Source organism: Lagopus leucura, unplaced genomic scaffold, assembly GCF_019238085.1.
Source record: "Lagopus leucura isolate 7727_CA_CO unplaced genomic scaffold, USGS_WTPT01 Super-Scaffold_100157, whole genome shotgun sequence".
NCBI lineage: Eukaryota > Metazoa > Chordata > Aves > Galliformes > Phasianidae > Lagopus > Lagopus leucura.
This window is the reverse complement of record NW_024962334.1, coordinates 37792413-37812619: the sequence shown is the minus strand read 5'-3', so window position 1 is coordinate 37812619 and position 20207 is coordinate 37792413. Positions and strand designations below refer to the sequence as shown.

Genomic DNA, 20207 nt, shown 5'->3' with positions numbered 1-20207 from the left:
TTTAATCAAAATGTAAACAAGTCTTGCTGGCAAATGTTTTTTTTTTTTAAATCTAGTTAATTAAAATTCAAGTACTTAATCTAGTGTATTAATTAAGACTTCATATGTGTTTACTAATTTTTAATTATCTAGGAATCAAAGGAAATTGTTGTAATGAATACTGGAATGCAAACTGCTGCTATCTGTCAGTAGTAGAATAAATCATCCTTCTTGCTTTTTACTTATATGAGTACATGTAACCTGTCTAGTGTGATATGTCCAGTCCTGGCTGAAGAAAGAGAAAAGTTTATGATGGATTCCCTTTCACACATTACTAAATACTGGAGATAAGTGCTGGGGAAATTGACAGAGCGTTTCCATAGGTGGTAATCTAAACAAAGCAACTCTCTTCATATTTGTAACTGCTACAGAATATTAAACACATTTTTCTTCTTGGAAAAACTAATATGCTTTCACTAGGGACCAAATTCCCAGCCTGTTCAAACTGCTGTTTTTTTCTCATGCCAGTTTACATTGATGAGGAATGTGGCTCTGTATTGAAATCTCCTTTCTATTGCTGTTATAATTGTAAATGCAAATATGTCAGTCTGAATTAAGCCTACCATTTATTTGTTTCAGGATAAAAGATTGATTTTTTGCTACTGAGTTTTATTTCTTAGTTCCAGATTTTTTATTCAGTGGTTGAAAACTGCAAGCAGTGTGTCCTGCTGTTGCCTGTTAACCATAGCTTCAATTCTTTGAGTTCAGATTCAGGTCCCATGGATTGGTGGGGTGGAGAGGGGAGAAATGGCTTGAAGTATCATTGTTACTATTAGTATTATTATTACTTACTTAGTCCTGTTGCTGATATGACTTTGGTCTTTGACTGCGGGATGAATTCAGACAAACTAAGCAGCTCCAATTTTCACAAAATTTTGGTGGAAAGTCTTTTAAAGACCTGATCTAATATTAATCAGCTTATCTGCTTTCTTTCCTTGCGCTTTGTTACGGTTTGTTCATCCCTTTCACTGATTTCCAGTGTGAGAATGATTTGTGTAGTGGATTCCTCAGGTCATGGCAAATCCAGAATTGTAGGATGGAGAACAGGAGACAAACCTGTGTCATGCATTGGAAGTAATCATTACAGAATAATTTGGGAAAGAGGTATGCAGTCCACTTGATTTCAAAATGGGCATAGGGTGCAACTATGGTAATTTCAGTTGTGTTTAAAAAAGGAGCTAAAAAAGAGAAAAAATGAGAAGAGAAAGCACCAACCTGGAGGTTGTTTCTCCACAGACACTGTTGTTTTCAGGCACAATAATCATCTTTGTTTTCTGTGCTCTTTGTAAACCTGGTACTTAAAACCTTTCAAAATTTGATCAGTTTAGCATTGACTTGAAGGCTACAAACAGCTACTCCAGTAATCTGTGTTACGTGCTTTGCCACCTTAGTACCTGGCCTTTGAACATGCCTGGCACCTTGCTGACAGGTTATTGCTTCCTTGGCACAAAGCATCTGTTACTGCTGTGGTTTCTTGGTGAGTCCAGTGACCTCCTGATATGGATGGCCTGTGTCCAAGAAGCCCGATGGATTCTCTTAATGTTTGCCTCCGTGGTAGTGATGTCACGGGCTTGTGGGCTTCACAAAGTACAGCTGTGTGTTGCTCCTTATGTCACTGCTCAAAGAATTGCCTTTGAGGAAAAATATTGGAGAATCCATAACATGATTCTCAGTGTGTGAGTATGGTGGAAGATACGTTGTTTTTCCTTGTTTCCTGTAATCTCACTGCCACCCTAAGAGTGGAATACCAAGCTCTGGAAGTCAAGGTCCAAGCTGTAATTCACTGTAGGTCTTTCAGTCGCCAAGATTTGCTTGTTGTTCAGGATGCCACTACTGCAGAATTAATGCAAAGCTAATTAGGCTTGGAGAAAGCTATCATGGCTTGTGTTTCTTTACAGGTTGTATGCAAAAATGTTACAACTTAGTATGCTTCTTACTGGAACTGAAGCCTTTTGAAGGTTTGATGCTGTCAAAATGGTGAATTACCTATGAAAATACCTAAGATCAAAAGCTGAGCTTGAAATGAGAAGCATTCTGTTTTGGATGTTCTGAAGTCATAGGTTGTAAGCTGCTTGGAATAGGCAAAAAGCTGGAGGCAACTTACAGTGGAACATGCATGTATATATATATATTGATATGAAAATACTTTTTAATATATTTAATGTATTCACAAAACCTTGCAGGAGCATGCAGTGTTATTTTTCAGTTAGCCTCAAAGGAGCAGAATGTAATTTAGGGATTTATCTTGATACATGCCGTGGAAAGTAGAAGATTTGATGCTTCATCCTTGGAATTCTTAAGTTCATCCTTTGTGTACCAATGCCTTCCACATTTTCACTTGTGGATTAATTTATTTTCAGTTGCTGGAGATTGATAATTAGCTGTTATACAAAACAGTCAAATTGTTAGAAGTGTAAAGTGTGCTGCTTTTGAGAAATGCGTTTCAATTTGTGTAAGTATTGGTATTTCTCAGCATGTTACAGAATTAGCTGTCACATACTATTGATGTACTCATGTTTTAGATATTGTCCCAACTCTTTTGGTGCTATCTCATCATATACTGATTTCTCAAATATAAAATGGTGAACCGTTTGTTAAAACCACCCACTCTATCTGCTGTTGCAGCCTGCTTTTCCTTCTGCTGCCTACCTTCCAAATAGCCCTGCAGAGAGCACTGACTTTTACCCATTACTGATTTGTTCTTTCTCTTTTGCACATGCCAGAGCCTAAATTTGCATTAGGAATGGAATTATTGGCAGAAGCTTGCTACTCTCTGCAGTTTCAGAACTACTCATTAAAAAAAAAAAAAAAAAAACAGCAACAAAAAAAGCCCAACAAAATGTTAATGCCTGAAAGTAGTTTCAGAAGCTCTATTCCCAAATGATTTCCATTTGGGCTTCCAGTTGCAATTTTTAATCTGTTTATTTATTTATTTATTTTAACTAATGTTTGCATAGATCAGATTGGAGTTATGGGACCGTGTTTAAAATCTGTAGGATGAGATGATGTCAAATTCACTCAAAGAAAAAAAGAAAAATAAAAAGATAAAAATGACTTCTGGTTCCTTCTGGTAATAGGAAGCCCTAAGTGTTGTTAAAACAAACAATTTGCAGAGATCAGCGCGGGTTTAAGCTGATTTGCTCCATTTACCCTACCGATATGGTCAGAAGAATGTAATGCGTTCTTAGAAGTGTCTTTCAGTTATTACATTACAGATTAATCTGTAGGCTGCAGAATGCTGTTATCCATAGGACTTCTCTACCCATCTTGAAAATTGAATGTGTACGAGAGCTGGCCTTTTCCCTTTCAGTGAGTCCCCACAAATAAAATGGGAGAAATCATTTTCAAATAAAAGCATTCAGAAATTGTGGAAAAAATGTTAGATTTACTGAAAAAGCCATGATGTTTTTCCTGTTTCTCTCACAATGGTGAACAGAGGTTTGGCAAATCATAATTAACTTAGTGTCTTGGCTAAGTTTCAAATTGGGCTTTGGATCTTACTTTTTTCTTGGAGAATCTGAATGCAAACAACAGAAATATTTCTGGAAATTTGACTAGTGAAATTTTGCAAGGGAAGCCCACTGCTGAAATTGTGTTAATAGACATTAACAAATGTCAGATTAATAGACAATAAGCTAACTTGTAGCAATTTGATGCTTTAGGGTGACTTCATACTCTGTAGCTTTCAGCATGTGTGAACTTCTGGAGTACTGTGTCCAGGTCTGGAGGCCCCAGTACAAAAAAGAGAGAGCTGTTGGAGAGGATCCGAAGTAGAGCCACCAAGATGATCAGGGGACTGGAGCACCTCCCCTATGAAGGAGGAGCTCAGGGGGTTGGGCTTGTTCAGCCTGGAGAAAAGAAGGCTGTGGGGTGACCTCATTGCAGCCTTTCAATACCTAAAGGGAGCCTACAAACAGGAGGGGAATCAACTCTTTGAAAGGGTTGATAAGGACAAGGGGAAATGGTTTTAAGTTGAGGGAGGGGAGATTTAGGTTGGATGTCAGGGGAAATTCTTTACAGAGAGAGTGGTGAGGTGCTGGAACAGGCTGCCCAGAGAGGTTGTGGATGCCCCATCCCTGGAGGTATTCGAGGCCAGACTGGATGGGGCCATGGGCAGCCTGGTCTAGTATTGAATGTGGAGGTTGGTGGCCCTGCATGTGGCAGGGGGGTTGGAGATTCATAATCCTTGAGGTCCCTTCCAACCCTGGCCATTCTGTGTGATTCTGTGTCTGTGATTCTTATTGTGTATTTTTATTCCATAATGTTGTGTAATTGCCAATGGTTTGACTATAACAGTGATGCATAGAGAGGTATCAGCAGACAGGTGGTAACCTCCAGTGCACAGACTTTGAGCAGTTTCTGTACTGCTGGGTGAGATTGAGGGGTTTGCTAGGAAAGATGAGACTGCGTTTCCTGGCTTGGTACCACTTGCTCTGTGCTCACGGTGCTGGGGTCTGTGCTGTGTTGGAGCTGCTGGCCCTTGGCCCTGCCTTGGGCAGAGCTGCATTTCTTTGGGCTTGGGTTGTGGTCTAGGCCTTGATTTGAGTCAGTGCTTAGGGCATTCCTTTCTTTTTAATGGGAAGAAATGATGAAATGCTTATCTCCAGTGGCACTTTGATGTTGCTCAAGGTTTCTTTTTAACAGTTGATTAAATGTCATTTGCAGCTGGTGGCTGTGTTTGATGAGCAAGATCCTCACCATGGAGGCGACGGCACCAGTGCCAGCTCAACAGGCACACAGAGTCCTGAGATTTTTGGCAGTGAGTTGGGGTCCAACGCAGCATCAGCCTTTCAGCCCTACCAAGCAACAAGTGAAATTGAGGTCACCCCTTCAGTCCTCCGTGCAAGTAAGTCAATGTGCTTCATATCTCAACATGTTTCATCTTCACTTCGAGGGATGCCAAGTGTTCTTGCTTTGATGCTGTTGGGAATGTGATTCATTATCTGTCCTTACTGAATGCTGATCATAATGGAGAAATGGCTTAAATGCTGGTTTATTTGCATGCAAGCAAATAAACCTTTCTTTTTTAATAAATTATTTATAAGCTGCTTTTAGGTGCAATAAACTATGTGCTGCCAGATTAAAATTGTCCTAACGCTGAAAATCACAGCAAAATTTCTAAAGGCAGTTGCTTCATGCTCTATTTTTCAGTTTGCCAATTTTATTGCATTTAATGAAGAAAAGGGTAAAAAAAAAAAAAAAAGCAAACTAGTAACGGCAGGAATGCTTTCTACTGAACCTCTTAAGGTTGCTAGTTATGCTTATCACCTTTCCTTAAAAACACCTTGTGATACATACATTTATCGTGCTGGGAAAAGATGCTTTTCTAAAAAAAGTAAGCCATAGCCAGGAAAATCCCTTTATTTTCTTTATTTTGAAATGTAGACTAGTTGCAAAACCACTAAGTATTAAATATATATAGATCAGCATTCTTGTTTGGGAAGGATTCTGAGTATTTCAGCTTACTAAAAAGGAAAAAAAAAGTACCAAATGACATTTACAGTGTAGTTCTCATTGTTGTTAAATCTATCATGCAAGCAAGACAATTTTAGACTGAGCAGTGTGCCCCTTTTAGTTATACTATCTGTCATTTCCTCCACTGAAGTTTTGAAGTAGTTATGCCATTCCAGAAAATTCATAGCAGAGGTTCATATCAGTCAGTCCTTTGATATTCTGAAGTCTTTTAAAAAATGATTTGTAATTCCGAAGAGGTTACTTTTCTGTAGGCGTTCCTTTAATGGATAAAATGTATGTTTTAGTAGAGAGGTAAAAACACAAATGGAAAAGTTACAACTCTCTATTTAAAGTTTGAAGGGTTTTGTTCCATAGTGTTTTCTGTAACACTAAGAGAACAACGTTTAAGAATTAGGTTATGAAGACTTGAACGCATGTCTTTTCAAGTTATGACTGTGTTCAATTAAAATACAGAATTAAATTAGGGAGAGGATAAATGGCAGACAAGAAGAAAAAAAAAGCATCAATTGCAGTGCCCTTTTGTTTTGCTGTCACTGGAGTATGCCATTGCTAAATGCATATCTCAGTTCCATTTGTAAGACAAAAAACTGTCCTTCTGACTTTTCAGCTTGGGGTGGCTCAGAGCAGATCATACGTACACGTTTCTTCCTTAATGTGATCATCTGCTGTGCTATTTAGTGTATCGATGTTGGTGCATCACAATCACATGGAGCAGATAAAATTCACTGATATATCAGACAGCTCACTTATCTTTGGTGTCATTCGTGTAATACTTGGCCAATTCACTGGCTGCTAAAATGGCCGGAAAGTTCTTTGAGACCCAGCAATACAAAGGCCTGTAGAAACGTGTAAGAGCTTTAAAACTGTTGGTAAGCATTACAACTCTTTTGACACGTTTTTAATGAAATCGTGAAAAAATAAAATTGGTGAAACGATTTGTCATAAATATTGCAAACCAACCATGTTGTCTTACCTAGCTATTACTTTTTTTTTTTTTTTTTTTTTTTTAGGTGTTGACAATTCAATATATTTCATTTGTAAATGTTCCACACCACAGGCTAAGGATCCCAGTCCAGTAATAATATCCCATGTTAAACCTACCTTTATCAAGAATTTCATTTAAATATACATTGAAAATGGAAATAATATCCCTATTGTATTTCCTTTATAATTTGTGAAGTGAAGCATAGCATACAAATGGTATTCTCAGTATTTCAAATAATTATCTTCTTACTGTGTAAGTTCTATTCAGCAAATAAAACCCATCCAGTTTTGTGGTAGATGCAGATCCTGATTATTACATGTTGACAAGGTCATATATCTATTAATTGGATTGGAGATGGGATACAAAATTGCTGTAATTATTGTAATTTTCTAGCTAATTGCAGGGTTGGCGGTGAATATTTTACTTCTAACAAATGAAAAACAGTATTCCGCCTGAAATTGGTTTACAGCATTTTAGACATTTTGTTTTACGTCCCTGGTGCTTTTTGCTGGCGGGCTGCACTCTGCTCCTCGTGCCCAGGCTCCGTCCCACTTGGAGCCCACTCAGCTGCAGTGTAAGGCCGGGCCGGTCCCCGTGTGGACACGCTGGAGCTGGGTGTCGGGGAGCTGAGATTTCTCTTTGTTCTGGTTACCATGCCACCCCTTTGTTTGTTTATAGATCACGCCCCCGTGCCTTCTCAGCAAGGGAAAGGTTAGCTAGATCAGGTCCAGCTGGAGAAGTAATATTCAGCTGGATTCCCTCTTTCCCGTGCACAAACATAGCCTGTACTTTGCACGCGGGGGGTTGTATCAAATTGAATCTTCCCATCTAAATGTGGAAACAAAAATGATGCTGGTCTGCACCCCCTATGTTCTTTTGCGTTGGGAAAGTGTACTTCGTCAATGAAAGCAGCTGGCTGACGCTCATTATCTGGCTCTTTCGCCATTTTTTGTTGTTTTTCTGTAACCTAAGTTAAACTTCCCATTGTTGTATTTCATCCCTTGAGCTGCATTATTTTTTTGAGCGTGCGGAACACAAGGCGTGTTTTGTGTGAGCCCGCGTGCTTTCTGAGCAGAAGCTGGAAGCTCGCTGCGGAAGATTGTTAAAGCAGAGTGATGTTTATTCCCTGCTGAAATCTAAACTGGAGGCGCAGGTGAAAATTGCCAAACCTAATGAGCAATTTGGCAGATAAGACAGGATGTCAGGCAGTGACAGTTCAGCAGTGGGTGCACTGCCTGTGAACCAAGTTGTTTGTTTCACAGTACTGCATTTAAATATTGTAAATAAAATCCTTTTTCAACTACATGAGACATTGTGAGAAGGGCTGTCCCTTTGTCTAGATTTCCTTTTAAGTTATTTGGCTTTATTAAATAACCAGGGGTGGTCTTAGTTCTTGGTCTTGGTGTGATTATACATTACAAGTCTCTCTGAACGTTTCGGCAGTTAGAGTTAAAAAGCATTTTTAATGTAAAACATTATTTGGAAAACATTTTAGGAGAGGTTGAGAGGACTGATTTTTTTCCCAGTTCAGAGAAGAGAAAGGCAGTTTAGAGAGCTTTCCTTTTTTTAGCTTTAGCTTTTAGATAAATGTGTCTTATGGGTGATAATAATGAAGATTAAGCAAGACTCTTCTCACCTGGGTGCAGTGGTAGAGCTGGAGGCAACAAACGTGTTGCAACAAGGAAAATTCCAGTTTTTTAAGGAATGCACACTGACACCAGTGGTTCACAAGGTTCTCCTGAAGGCTGGAGTTGAGTATCTCTTGCAGCACTGGCCAGAGGACTCAGAAATTACGAAAAGCCAGTTGGAAGTGGTGCACTTCTGCAGCGTATTTGTTCAAGTGATCTATACCAGATATTTTAGTAGGACTCTGGACATCAGTTTTATATTCTGTTCTCAGAAACCCAGTATGGCAAAAATGCCCAAGATGAGAATATTATGCAGTGAGCATGCAGCTGGCTGCAAAGACATGCTAGCCATGTTGAGCAGCAAATAACATGCTGCAGTTACACATCTTTGTCCATCCAGCAGCATACCTTTTGCTCTGAGGTCACCTGCGTGCATGCATGTTCTTACCCTACGATGGAAACAAGTCTGTTTCTCACAGGTAGGAGCACGCATGCAGACTGCCACTCTGAATTAGTTGCTACATTGAAGTTCATGACCTTGCTTGTCTTTGAATTTGTGCATGTCTCTGAGCACTGTGAGCAGTTTTTAGTACTTCACTGGCAAATATGGAAGACATATCAAGTATAGTCCCTGAGGACCCTCTTAGGTTAAGGACTGTTCAGTATTTTAATAAATGTGAACTGAAATACAGGGCATTGCATAAAAAGCGAAGATGGGCTGTCAAGTACTTTGAAAGTCAAGGCTACAGTTCAGTCTTTATACATTTATAAATTGTTCTGAAAAAAGTGAAATGCAGTCACTACATCTAGAAAGAAAAATGTAATTTGCAAAACAATACTAGTGAGCAGCTCATTGCACAATACTGCGAGAAGGGTCTGTGCATAGTTACAGTGCCTCTGGGCTTCGGGTTCTGCCACCAAGTGCTCCTGTGGGATCACAAAGGTAGATCTAAGCAGGAATGCAGAATCTGGGGTGACAAACTGTGGTGCCAGACTTGGAGAAATCATAAACTTGGAGAGGAACAAGAATATGTGTTCAAGACTATGAGCAAGTGTTGGAAGGACTGATTTATTAAGACAAAATTGGTAGTCTTCAAATATATTAATTTTATCTTGTTCTCAATGTCTAGTAAGAGAAGTTTAGCTGGCATTTCCTGGGGAAAAGTCATTTTTTTATAATCTGTAGGCTGATAAGCTTTTCTTACAGCTTGTACAACAAGCAAGTCTTTGTGGGAAAGCTTCAGAGGCATCTTCTGCTCACAGCTAAGTAGTGACATGTGCTGTGCTGTAAGTCAGGAAGGCAGTCACTGTGGCAGAGATATCCGGCTCCTGGCCAAGCCATTGGCTTATTTTGTAAACACATGCAAGCCACTACTTGCATCCCTTGTTAAATATGCATCTTTTATTAGCATCTCACAATCAGTGTTCAAAAAATTCAATACTAAGCAAAACAGCTTAAGGTGTGAGTGCATAAATAAATATGAATTTCAATACTTCAAAATTACACTTCATTTTACTTCTCTGATTTGATACAAGTATCAATCTATTAAATCCCAAATGCATATTCTAAAAATTAATTTGTTAATATTTATACTGCTTTTGTTTAATAGGCTGGAGCACTGTATGTTAACTAGCAAAGAATTGCAGAAGTAAGTTTGTATGTATTCCATCTTCAAAAATGATCATAGAATCACCAAGGTTGGAAAAGACCGCCGAGATCATCTAGTCCAACCGTCCACCTACCAGCAGTATTTTTCCACTAAACTATGTCCCCTAGTACCACATCAAAACATTTCTTTAACACCTCCAGGATGGTGATTGAACCACTCCCCTGGGCAGCCTGTTCCAGCACCTGAAGACTCTTCTGGAGAAGAAATTTTTGCTAATATCCAATCTGAACCTCCTCTGGTGCAACTTGAGGCCATCCCTTCTAGTCCTATCACTACTTATGCAGGAGAACAGGCCAACACCCACCTTGCCACAATTTCTTTTCAGGTATTTGACGAGGCTTAATAAGGGCCTCAGAGGCCCTGAGCCGCCTCTTCTCCAAACTGAACAATCCCAGTTCCCTCAGCTGCTCCCCATAAGACTTGTGCTTCGTTGCCCTTTTCTGTACATGCTTCAGTGTTTCGCTGTATTTCTTGTAGTGAACGGGCTAAAACTGAACACTGTACTCAAGGTGCAGCTTCATCAGAGCTGAGTACAGGTGGACTATCATGTCCTTGCTCGGCTGGCTACACTATTTCTAGTACAAACCAGGATGCCATTGGCCTTCTTGGCTGCCTGGGCATACTGCTGGCTCATGTTCAGCCAAGTGTTGACCAGCATGTCTAGGTCCATTTCCTTCTCACAGCTAGCTTTCCAGTCACTCTGCCCCAAGCCTGTACTGTTGCCTGAGGTGGTTGTGGCCAGAGTGCAGTACCCTGCACTTGGTCTTATTGGACTTCATCCCACTAGTCTCAGCCCATCTATCCAGCCTGTCCAGATAGGACAGGGCCTTCCTACCACCAGGCAGATAGTTCCTCTCAACTTGGTGTCATCTGCAAACTTACTGAGGGTTCACTCAGTCCCCTCATCTAGGTCAACAGTAAAGATATATTAAACAGGACAGTCCACAGACCACCAAGTCCTGTGGAACACCACTTGTTACTGGTTGCCAGATAGATTCAACTCCATTCAATACCGCTCTCTCTGCCCAGCCTCCCAGCCAGTACTTTACCCAGCAAAGGGTGTACCTATGTAAGCCTTGGGCTGCCAGCTTCTCCAGGAGAATACTGTGGGAGACGCTGTTGAAGACTTTACTGAAGTCTAGGTAAACTACGTCAGCAGCCTTTCCCTCATCCACCAGGTGGATAACTTGATATTAGGAGGGGATCGGGTTGGTTAAGCAAGACCTTATATATAAAAAAATAATCATTTTCAAGTGTTGAAAGACTAAGGAAGAAAGAGAATAGACAAAGGAAGAAGAAAAAGGTGAGTTCTTAAAAAAAAAGATGTCTGGAGCTTTATGGGATGGAGTTGTCTTTAAGGTTGAATAGCTGCTTATTAAATGCGGAGAAATTGAACCACGTTTATAATGCAAGATTATAGTATTGCTGAAGTCAATAGGGGGTTTTCAACAGCTCTGCCAAGCTTTGAGTCAGGTCAGCTTTCCACACGGAGTTTTCTTGGTCAGAAACTCTCATTGGAACCAGTGTGAAAATGAGCTGTTCAGGTGTCCATCATTCCAGCGCAGCAATGGGAACAAAGCCATAATGATTTAATGACAGCCATTCCCACTTTTAATAACCTTGCTAGGTTCCCAGAATTTTCCTTTACTGCCCCAGATAATATTAAAAGAAGTTAAAGCTGGGGATTACACCAGGCTGTAGGCAACTGAATAAGGGAGGTTTCCCATGGATCAGTTGGAGGAGAAGATGTGGCAGTATCCATTTTCTCACCTTTGGGTGTTTTAGCCATTCAGGAATTCTTATTCACTTATCCCTGTAGCTCTGTCAAGGATGTGATTATTTTAAAGCCAGAGTTATTGAATCAAAAAAATCAGTACCAGGTGCTGCTTTCTTCCATGAAACTAAATTTGTTCTCTCTGCAGTGCAGTTCTGACTTGAGTGATCTCCAGTTGGTGTTTTCTCCAAGTGTAGCGCTCTGCTGTTAATTTGGGATTGTTGAGCAGTTTAAAAACCATGTGTTTTTGATGAGACCGTGACACGTTTGTAAAAACAAATGGATTTTAAACTGCTTAAGTTTCTAAATTAACCTTTAATATCTTCAATCTTCTCGGTATATCATCAAACATAATACTATAGCTTCTTGTAGGATTAAAAAAACACTGAAACCAATAAAGATTTATTGAACTCTCTGTATTCTTTAAAGGAAGCCTTTGTATTCATGGGGCAACTCAAGATTTCTTTCCATATGGTGAAAGATTCTTTGAGTACTGATAATGAGGAGTAATAAAAATACGGTATTGTATCTGATATCTGGGGGTATTTTGTTTCATAGCTACAGAAATATAATACAAGAGAGGTAATAAGGAAGGGTTATGAAGATGTGAAGTATTGAATTTGAATAGTTTAAAAAGTCAGATTGGATTTTACTCTGAATTTGACATGTTAAATAGATTTAATGATCACTTGAACTAGAAGCTATTATGGAAATTGCAACCGTATCCTGAGAATGTTCCAAGATGTACGTGTGTTGTTGGTGGTGATATTTTGTTTTCTCCATTCCTTGAATGAGTGGTAGTTTTTTTTTTTTTTTTTTTTTTTTTTTTTTTTTTTTTTTTTTTTTTTTCCCCTAAGGGAACTGTATTATTTTATCCAGGCAAATATCATAGAGTAGTTGTGCCAGTCCATTATATTTTGTTAACATACCTTTATTTACATTGTGATAAAACTGTTTATGGAAAGAGTTTGTCATCACACATGTATCAATGAGTGTAATAACCATTTCTATACCAAATGTCTTGATTACTCCTCTGGTTCTTGTTACTTCACTGTCAGTAAACAAGAAGCAACACAGTGCAGTAGAGGAACATGAATTTCAAATGAGTAGAAAATGCTTTTTCATAGTATAGTCAACCAACCTGGTGTTTTTGCTTGTTTTTTTTTTTGGTTTAGGGTTGCATGGTGTTTGTGTACGTATTGTCTGTTGGAATCAGGTGTAATAGTCCCATTTATCCAACTTTTTTTCTGAAAAACACAAACATAGTATTTATAGTTACCAATTCTAAAATGTGATAAACACCATGCTTCGAGGCATCCTTAGTATCCAGCATCACCATCCTACAAGAGTAATGGGAATCCGGGTCTCATTTTGCTTTACTTTGAGGCAGGCAGCATCAGTCTGTGGGGGGTGCAGGGCTGACGTGAATTACTTGCAGACAATTTTCCAACAGGAGGGGGTGCACAGTTTGTCAGATGTACTTCCTAATTCAGTCAGTCTGAAGTGAGATGATGGTATTGGAAGAGTATTACAGGGTTGCAGAGCATTACGCTGCTGCGGCTCTGTGCAGCCTGAGCACCAATCTCATGCACAACAGCAGCATACTCCCCATCCAAAAGAGAGTGGCCTGTGAGTTATGTTTTGACCAGAAGCCCAAGGCTTATACTTAGAATACATCCTTAATTACTCTGAATTTATGCTTCAGTGAGAGCATTATTGTTTTTGTTCTTAATTCACAAGAAACCTTGTTCCTCTCTCTGTTGCATTTGCAGCACGTGAACTTACATGCTCTTTTTTTTCAGATGGGACATGTTTTGGAGATAGACCTTCTCTTTTGCTGATTACTGGGAAAAAGTTGCTTTCAAATCTGTCTTTTGACAAGTGCTTTTGAGGAGGATGAAACAGTGACAGATGGCTGCTGGCTGAATAAGCTTGTTTTTAGTTTGTGCTTTATTTACTCTCATGCTCTGAATAGGGCTGAAAGATGATACAGAGATGAAGGAGTGGATGAGAAATAACACTCCATTAATTTATTGCTTGATTTCATACTTTTTAAAAGATCAAATTTGTCCCTTCTCCCACCCGTCTCTTGTAAATCTGAACTGAACTGTGTAAATAAGATGAGCACCAGCTTCAGTAATGCATTGGGTTCATGTTAGGGGCAGATTAAGTATTTAGAGTGAGAGTACAGCATATATCTAGAATTTTCCTACAGATATTTTGGCTTACAGTCCTGCTGGGTGCTATGAAGGTAACGAGTTCAGCTCATAACCAAGAAGTGAGACAAGGACTCACCATCGGCTCTCCTGCCAGTCTGGTGTGACCCAGCCCATGTCCCTGTCTGTGGACAGTGCCCTGGGTCTTCCTCTCTATGAGACTGTACGGGCAGATGGAGTTCCTCTCCATGATACAGTGGACACCTCCTGGGGTGGCTTTCATAGCTCAGGTTGATGCCAGAGCTCAGTTCCTGAGAGTTGGAGGTGGATGTGAGCTCAGGCTGTGGTTCAGGTCAAAATTTCTTCTCTCTATTATAGATTATGGTAATTAATTCTGCCAGCAGTCATGGATTTGTAGAAATGGGAAATGATTGTATAAATGGGAAAGGAGCTAGGGAGTGTGGAGTTTACAAACAAAAGGAAAAATGTTGCTTAGATTAACATAAAATCCTTGTGCTTCTCCTTCCATACATGCAGTAAAAGGATGCACAAAAATAGTACATAGCTACTGTGTTATCTTCTGGAAGATGTGCATACAAGTTGGGGATCACACTTCTGGAGCCAGACTTTTGATCAACCATTAAAACTTGGTCCTTAGTGGCTGGATTTGGCTCAGCAATCATACAATGCAGTTCACAACTGGAAGTAAAACTGAGTATTTTTTTGTGATCTTGGGTAACAGCTGATTCAAAGCAGGCACAGTGGATGCAATGAATATCAACAAACTTCAGGTTCTGATTCTGAGATAAAGAACCAATGCAGCCTTCATCCTTGGGGAGATCAGGCACCTTCAGGTTGTGTTTGTTCAACCTTTTTTACTACTTATTTCTGGGGAGAATCAGGGCTGAGCAGCTCTGAAGTAGGTGTCTGCAACTGTGAATCTCATTTTGACTGTGATTCAAAGTCTGTAAATGTAAACTTTTATCTAAAAAAAAATAAAATTATTGAAGTAAGGTGTTGCCTTTAAAATGATTGTTTGTACTTCTGGAAGAGGAAAGCTATGTGGCATTTTACAAAGACAAAGACTTCAAAATGTGACTCACAGAGCAATTTTACTTGTCTCCAGGAGGTTCCAGTACAGGTGAAATTTGGAAGTATATTTTGGTTGTGTGCCATGACGGCAGATATTCCCACACTAACTTTTTTCAGAGCCAAACTGACTTTTATGAAATTTAATGGTGAAACCTGTAATGTCATTGCATTGGGTCTGGAACAGTATATAGTCCCTGTAGCAGTACTATTCCCAGACTGGTAAAGAGACAACTCTGCTCTTCTTGCAATGTGTTCTAAGAACCCAAAAATGAGCAGATAATGTTTTGTGAACCAGAAGTCATCTAAGATCTGGGGAAACAAGTGTAACTTGGAACTGACATGCACTGAGAGTTTTGGACTGTCTCTGACTTTGAAACTAGCCAGGCATCTCCGTGCCACATCCCATGGTGCACTCACAGCATTGGTGTTTTGTGGCTGTCCCAGCTGTAGCATAGGTGAGGGTGTGTGCAGGCAGCTGGAGGCTCTTTTTATCTCTGTCCAGCCTCCGAGTGGGAGCTGGGTAACAAGCCATTCCTTCCATATCTGTTATTGAAGTAAGGCTTTTGCAGGCCTGCAAGAGAGTGTGAGCAGCAGCAACTGAGTGAAGTGATCTTTGAACCAACGCATGAAGTTTATTTTTAGTGCATTATGAAAGAATGAAACTGTTTACCAGTTTCTGATAAGCTGGAGGATGAGTAGGTACACGTATCTTGTTAACCAGCACTGTAAGAAACAGAAATCAATCTCTCAGCAGTTTTTGATGTCTTCTCTTTCTTCCTCTGCTTTCGGGCTTTTTGGAACCAAAATCTTAGAAATGTTTTCTGTGTTTAAAAGCTTTTTCCACCAGTTAAAAAGTGACATTAGCTTCTCTTATTCCTATCCCTTTTGAGCTCTGATCTTTAAGAGCTTCATTAGATGACACAAGGATTTCAGGTCAAGCACTGCCAGACTTTTAGGATGATTTCCATCTGAAGGGTCTTGCATAGTGAAGTCTCTTGATGTTTTATTTAAAATTTAGTTAGGCTCTTGACTCATGGAAAAATAAATAAAAGTGAAGGGCTTACTAGGAGTGCTACAGTGAAAAAATGATGGAACTTCTTTTTCAAATGAACAGCATGACATTTATCCGTGAGAAATATCCACTAAGTAAGCGTATAAAGTTACTGCTCTAGTTTGACATAGTAGGTAATATTTCTCTGAGTACTATACATACAGATGATTTACCTCTACCTATGTTTTAAGTTCACCTTTAATGTAATAAAACATAAGCAGACAGTCTTCCCATAATCCTCCTTTCCCATAGCTCTGCGCTTTGTCGTTTAGAAGGCAGCATTACAGTCAAACAAGTATGTAGGTTGGTTGGTCTGAAAGTAAGAGCAAATGCTCAGCTACAAAACATAGTCACCACCATTAGCTATGGATTTTTGCCAGCGAAGAACAAGAGCCCACATGTCATGCTTGTAAAAGTCTGCACCAGTGCATCAGGATCCCTGGAGAGCAGAGGCACAGGGCTGGAGGCCATGGAGAGCTCTTTGCCCATACTGGGAGCAGGGCTGCCCCGGGTGTGGGGTGTCAAGGCTTCAAGCCAGCAGCAAAGGAAGGCGAGGGATGCTGGACTGCTGAAAGCCTCAGAGAAGTGAAGATTGAAGATGTCTCTGTGAATCTGTATGAGTGTTTGTTTATTACAGCTTGGTCTGCATGTCTTGTGTCAGTGAGAGTTTGTACTTAATTCTGTGTGTCGGTGGTTCATCGCTGTGGTGTGCTAAAGAGCAAAGCCAGACAGCCAATGAGAGATGAAAAAGATGTGCTTCATTCACATCCTTGTGGGGCAGAGAATGGCCGCTGCGCTCCAAGAGAGCGGCTGCACAGGAGCTGGGTGGGCATGGGGATGCACATCTGGGCTGTTCCACCTGCTGCCCTGGGCTCTCCTCATTCTCAGTGGTTGTGGGCTGGTAAGACCTGTGTGAGGCTGCTTGCTTTACCTGGCTCAGGTCTGCTGCATGGCTCTTGGAAAGTGTGCTCAGAGTGCATGCAAGCACATGCTAACTGGTATTGTTCTTATTAAATGAGGTTTAGGGCAGGTTGTATTACTGATATTTCTACACTGTTTACCAGGGATGTCTGTATGCCTGCTGATGTACAAACAAGCTACCAGGAGTCTCATTTCCCTGCGTTTTACCAAATGATTTTGTGGATGTAAATTCTGTGCATGGGATTCCTGCTAAGGACTGCGATGAATATTCAATGACTCCTCAAACCCCTGAGGCAGTACATCAGCTTCATTCTGCAATCTGTGCCGTGCTCTGTGTGCCATGTACAGGCTTTGGGTTCTTCATCCTCGCAGAGCTAGGGCTTTGTTCCATCCATTTCCATTCTTCTTTTTCAAAGCTGGAATGTTTTGTGAAGGGTCAAAAATATTTTTAGCCAAGTATTTTAATTTGTTCTTGTGCTATTGCCTTGTAATCCTCCCCCTATGTGTTCCAGCAGATGTTTTAAACATTTTCTGGGTACATGTGCTTTCAAGGTTTTTTCTGAAAATGAAATAGTATTTACCAGGCACTGAGTCCTTGTGAAGCAAGGTTATTTTCCTCTACTTTAAACCTCCCTGCTCTGGCAGATGTCTTGGAGTTCTAGGACAAGAGACTCTCGGCATTTGCTGTATAATGCAAATAAAATTGGTGCATAGTTAGAATTTGCTCTGTAAGGAGCAGAGTTTCTGAGCTCTGTGGGAGGAAGACATTTCATGGACTGTGTTTTCTGTAGAACTTCTAAGTTAACTAAGTAATTAAATTCAGTAATGCATCTTATACTATATCAAAAAAGTGATAACTTTTTAAGGAAAGGTGCCTTTTTCTTTCTTTCTTTCTTTCTTTTTTTTTTCTTTTTTTCTTTAAACTGGAGGGTGGCATATGTCACATATAAAGCAAATGTGATGTGTATTTGATCTTAAAATCACAGCTTTAGTGGGATTGATGTAATTTACACTCATGGATAGATGTGCTTTGGTTTTATTTCCATTCTGACCAGTAAAATTGTGTTTGTATCACTTCAGCTGTAACTATGCTTTCCCAGCTGTATTGCTGGGAAATATATATTTATATAAATTGCTTCCTTATTTCTCTTTTTTTCCCCACTTTCCTCCCACCCCCCACATTATTTACGTTATGACACCTGAAGTATTGTTTTTAACAATGAAAAGTAAGGAAATGTTAACGGTAGGGCTACTGCTTAAGGCTCCTCTTGTGCTCTGTGTTTTCTGCCTGTAGTTGTGCAACATGAGATGCTCGGGGTGTGGGCCCAGGCTGCGACCTTGGGGGTTGGACTCGATGATCTCTGGAGGTCCCTTCCAACCCCTACAATTCTGTGATTCAATTCTGTGACCTACAAGAATGTTGGCTGGTGGCACGATGCTGCTTCCTTTTGCTTCCATCTGCTGAATTCCAGATTCAGAAGCCAGGGGAGCTGGGTTAACATGGTGTTTCATGAACATTTTAGATTTCTGTTCTGAAAATTTCTGTTTGTATCAGCCCATGAAGAGAAATGGAGAGGGAAAAGAAAACAGAAGATACGAAGAATTTAAGAAAAAAGGAGTATGAGTCAGAAAAGCAAAAAGGAGCTTGTGGCAGGAATGCTTACCTCCCCAGGGGCAAATGAAAATACATAACAATTTCCTTGATGTTACTTTGCCATACAAACAATTATTCTAGGAGACATGTAAATGATGCATGATTGTGAAAGAGAGTGAGTTTACTTCTGCCCTCCCTCTCTCCCTTTCCTCCTCTTTGCAGGATTTGAGACATGGTCCATGGCAAAAAAAGCCAAAAAAAAAAAAAAAAGAAAAAAAAAAAAAAAAAAAAAAAGAAAGAAGAACAAAGCTTAAAATAAATGAAAAGGAGGGAGAATCCCAAGTGATTACCCTTTGTTATTTCCTAAGTGTTAATCACAAAATGAAAAATGGTATTGTGTGTAATCTTAGATTTGTATAAGTGCATGATGACATTTTGAATTACCTTTCCTGAAACACAAACTGTGGATGTCTCAGACACAGCAGACATTCACTGAATTGCAGAGCTTTAAAAATGACAGTCATGGGGCTTTGATGGATTCTCTGTCTCCTGAAGTCTTGAAATTAAAGTCAATATTTTTCTGTATTTCCAGTAGAAGTTAAAGACTAAAAGCAGACATTATTGCACCGTGTACCTGGGCTTATATAGGTGTTTGACAGGATGATCACAGGGTGTCTTCAGGATTTGAGCTGTGAGGGTTGTTTGGAGCCTTGCCGTGGTGCTGCTGTGTGTGTGGTGAACAATTCTTGTCATACTTGGCCTTGTGTTTTTCTCGTTTGACATTCTTTATTTTCCTACATTTTCTTTTTTTTTAAAGTTGTTGCAGTTTTTCCAGCTTTCTCATGATTAATCTGTTGGCTCCAGCCGGTCCTGCTGCCCTCTCACCCCCAGCTTCCCCTCATATGCCTCCACTGCTGTAACTTGTAGGCTTCCTGCAAGCCATTCAGAAACCCTCTTTCACTTCTGTCCATGCCTGGTTTTGTTTGTAGGTGGATGCTTGGTAGTTTTGGTGGTGATAGCTTTTTGTTTTTCAAACAGTTCAGTTCCTCCTTCATGCAGACTGCTAGAGTTCTGTGCTGGATTCCTCCAGCACAGCTTGGCCTGAGTTTCCTTCCAGACTGACTGGAGACTGATCTACTGCCCCAGAGCCAGGGCTAACATCAGTTCTGTGTTAGTTCTTTACGCTTTCTTGACCCGTTAACAGAAGCTGATCTGTTTTGCCTCAGCTAAAAATTGAGCATCTTGAGGCCTTTTCTCTCCAGAGTATTTCTCCCCTTTACAGCACTTTGTGAAGGACTGCTGGCAGAGCTGTACCAGTGAAAATTGTGATTGCAAGGGTTACCAAGTGGAAAAGTAACTTGTACCTCTGCCTGTGCTGGGGGCTTCGTGCTGTGGAGGCATGACTGCTGGTTGTTGGGCCATCAATGCAGAAGTCCTAACTTACCTTACAAATGTGGGTTTATTTTTTTAAGAAGAAAATAGATTAAAAATGTATGACACCATGGAAATGCAAAGTATTGTTACAGAAGGCAAAAATGATGATGTGAGAAAATAGTGTGAGAAAAGCAGGAATGCCTGTATGCTTAGGTTTTTATCCCTTTACTTTTACAGCAAAAGACTAAAAATACTTATGCAATATTAATTCAGGATATGCAGCAAATTGGCATTTGGAAGCATTCAATTTTCTTCATAATTGTTCTCCATTCACTTGGCCGATTATCAGTAATTTCAGGGAATTAGAGATGCTCCTTTCATAAGTTTCTAGTGAACTCTTTAGAATTGTCAAACAATAACAAACCTGCCACTTAGGCGGCAATTTTCC

At 40.0% G+C, this 20207-nt stretch overlaps 1 protein-coding gene across 15 annotated transcripts in view; it reads left to right on the top strand.

The window, feature by feature from the left end:
• PARD3 (par-3 family cell polarity regulator) overlaps positions 1 to 20207 on the top strand; it is a 425937-nt gene that overhangs the window by 131928 nt on the left and 273802 nt on the right. For all 15 annotated transcript variants that reach the window (XM_042889264.1, XM_042889270.1, XM_042889262.1 and 12 more), the window contains exon 3: positions 4705 to 4885. In XM_042889264.1, the coding sequence (XP_042745198.1) occupies positions 4705 to 4885 (181 nt within the window). The remainder of the gene's footprint in view (positions 1 to 4704; positions 4886 to 20207) is intronic.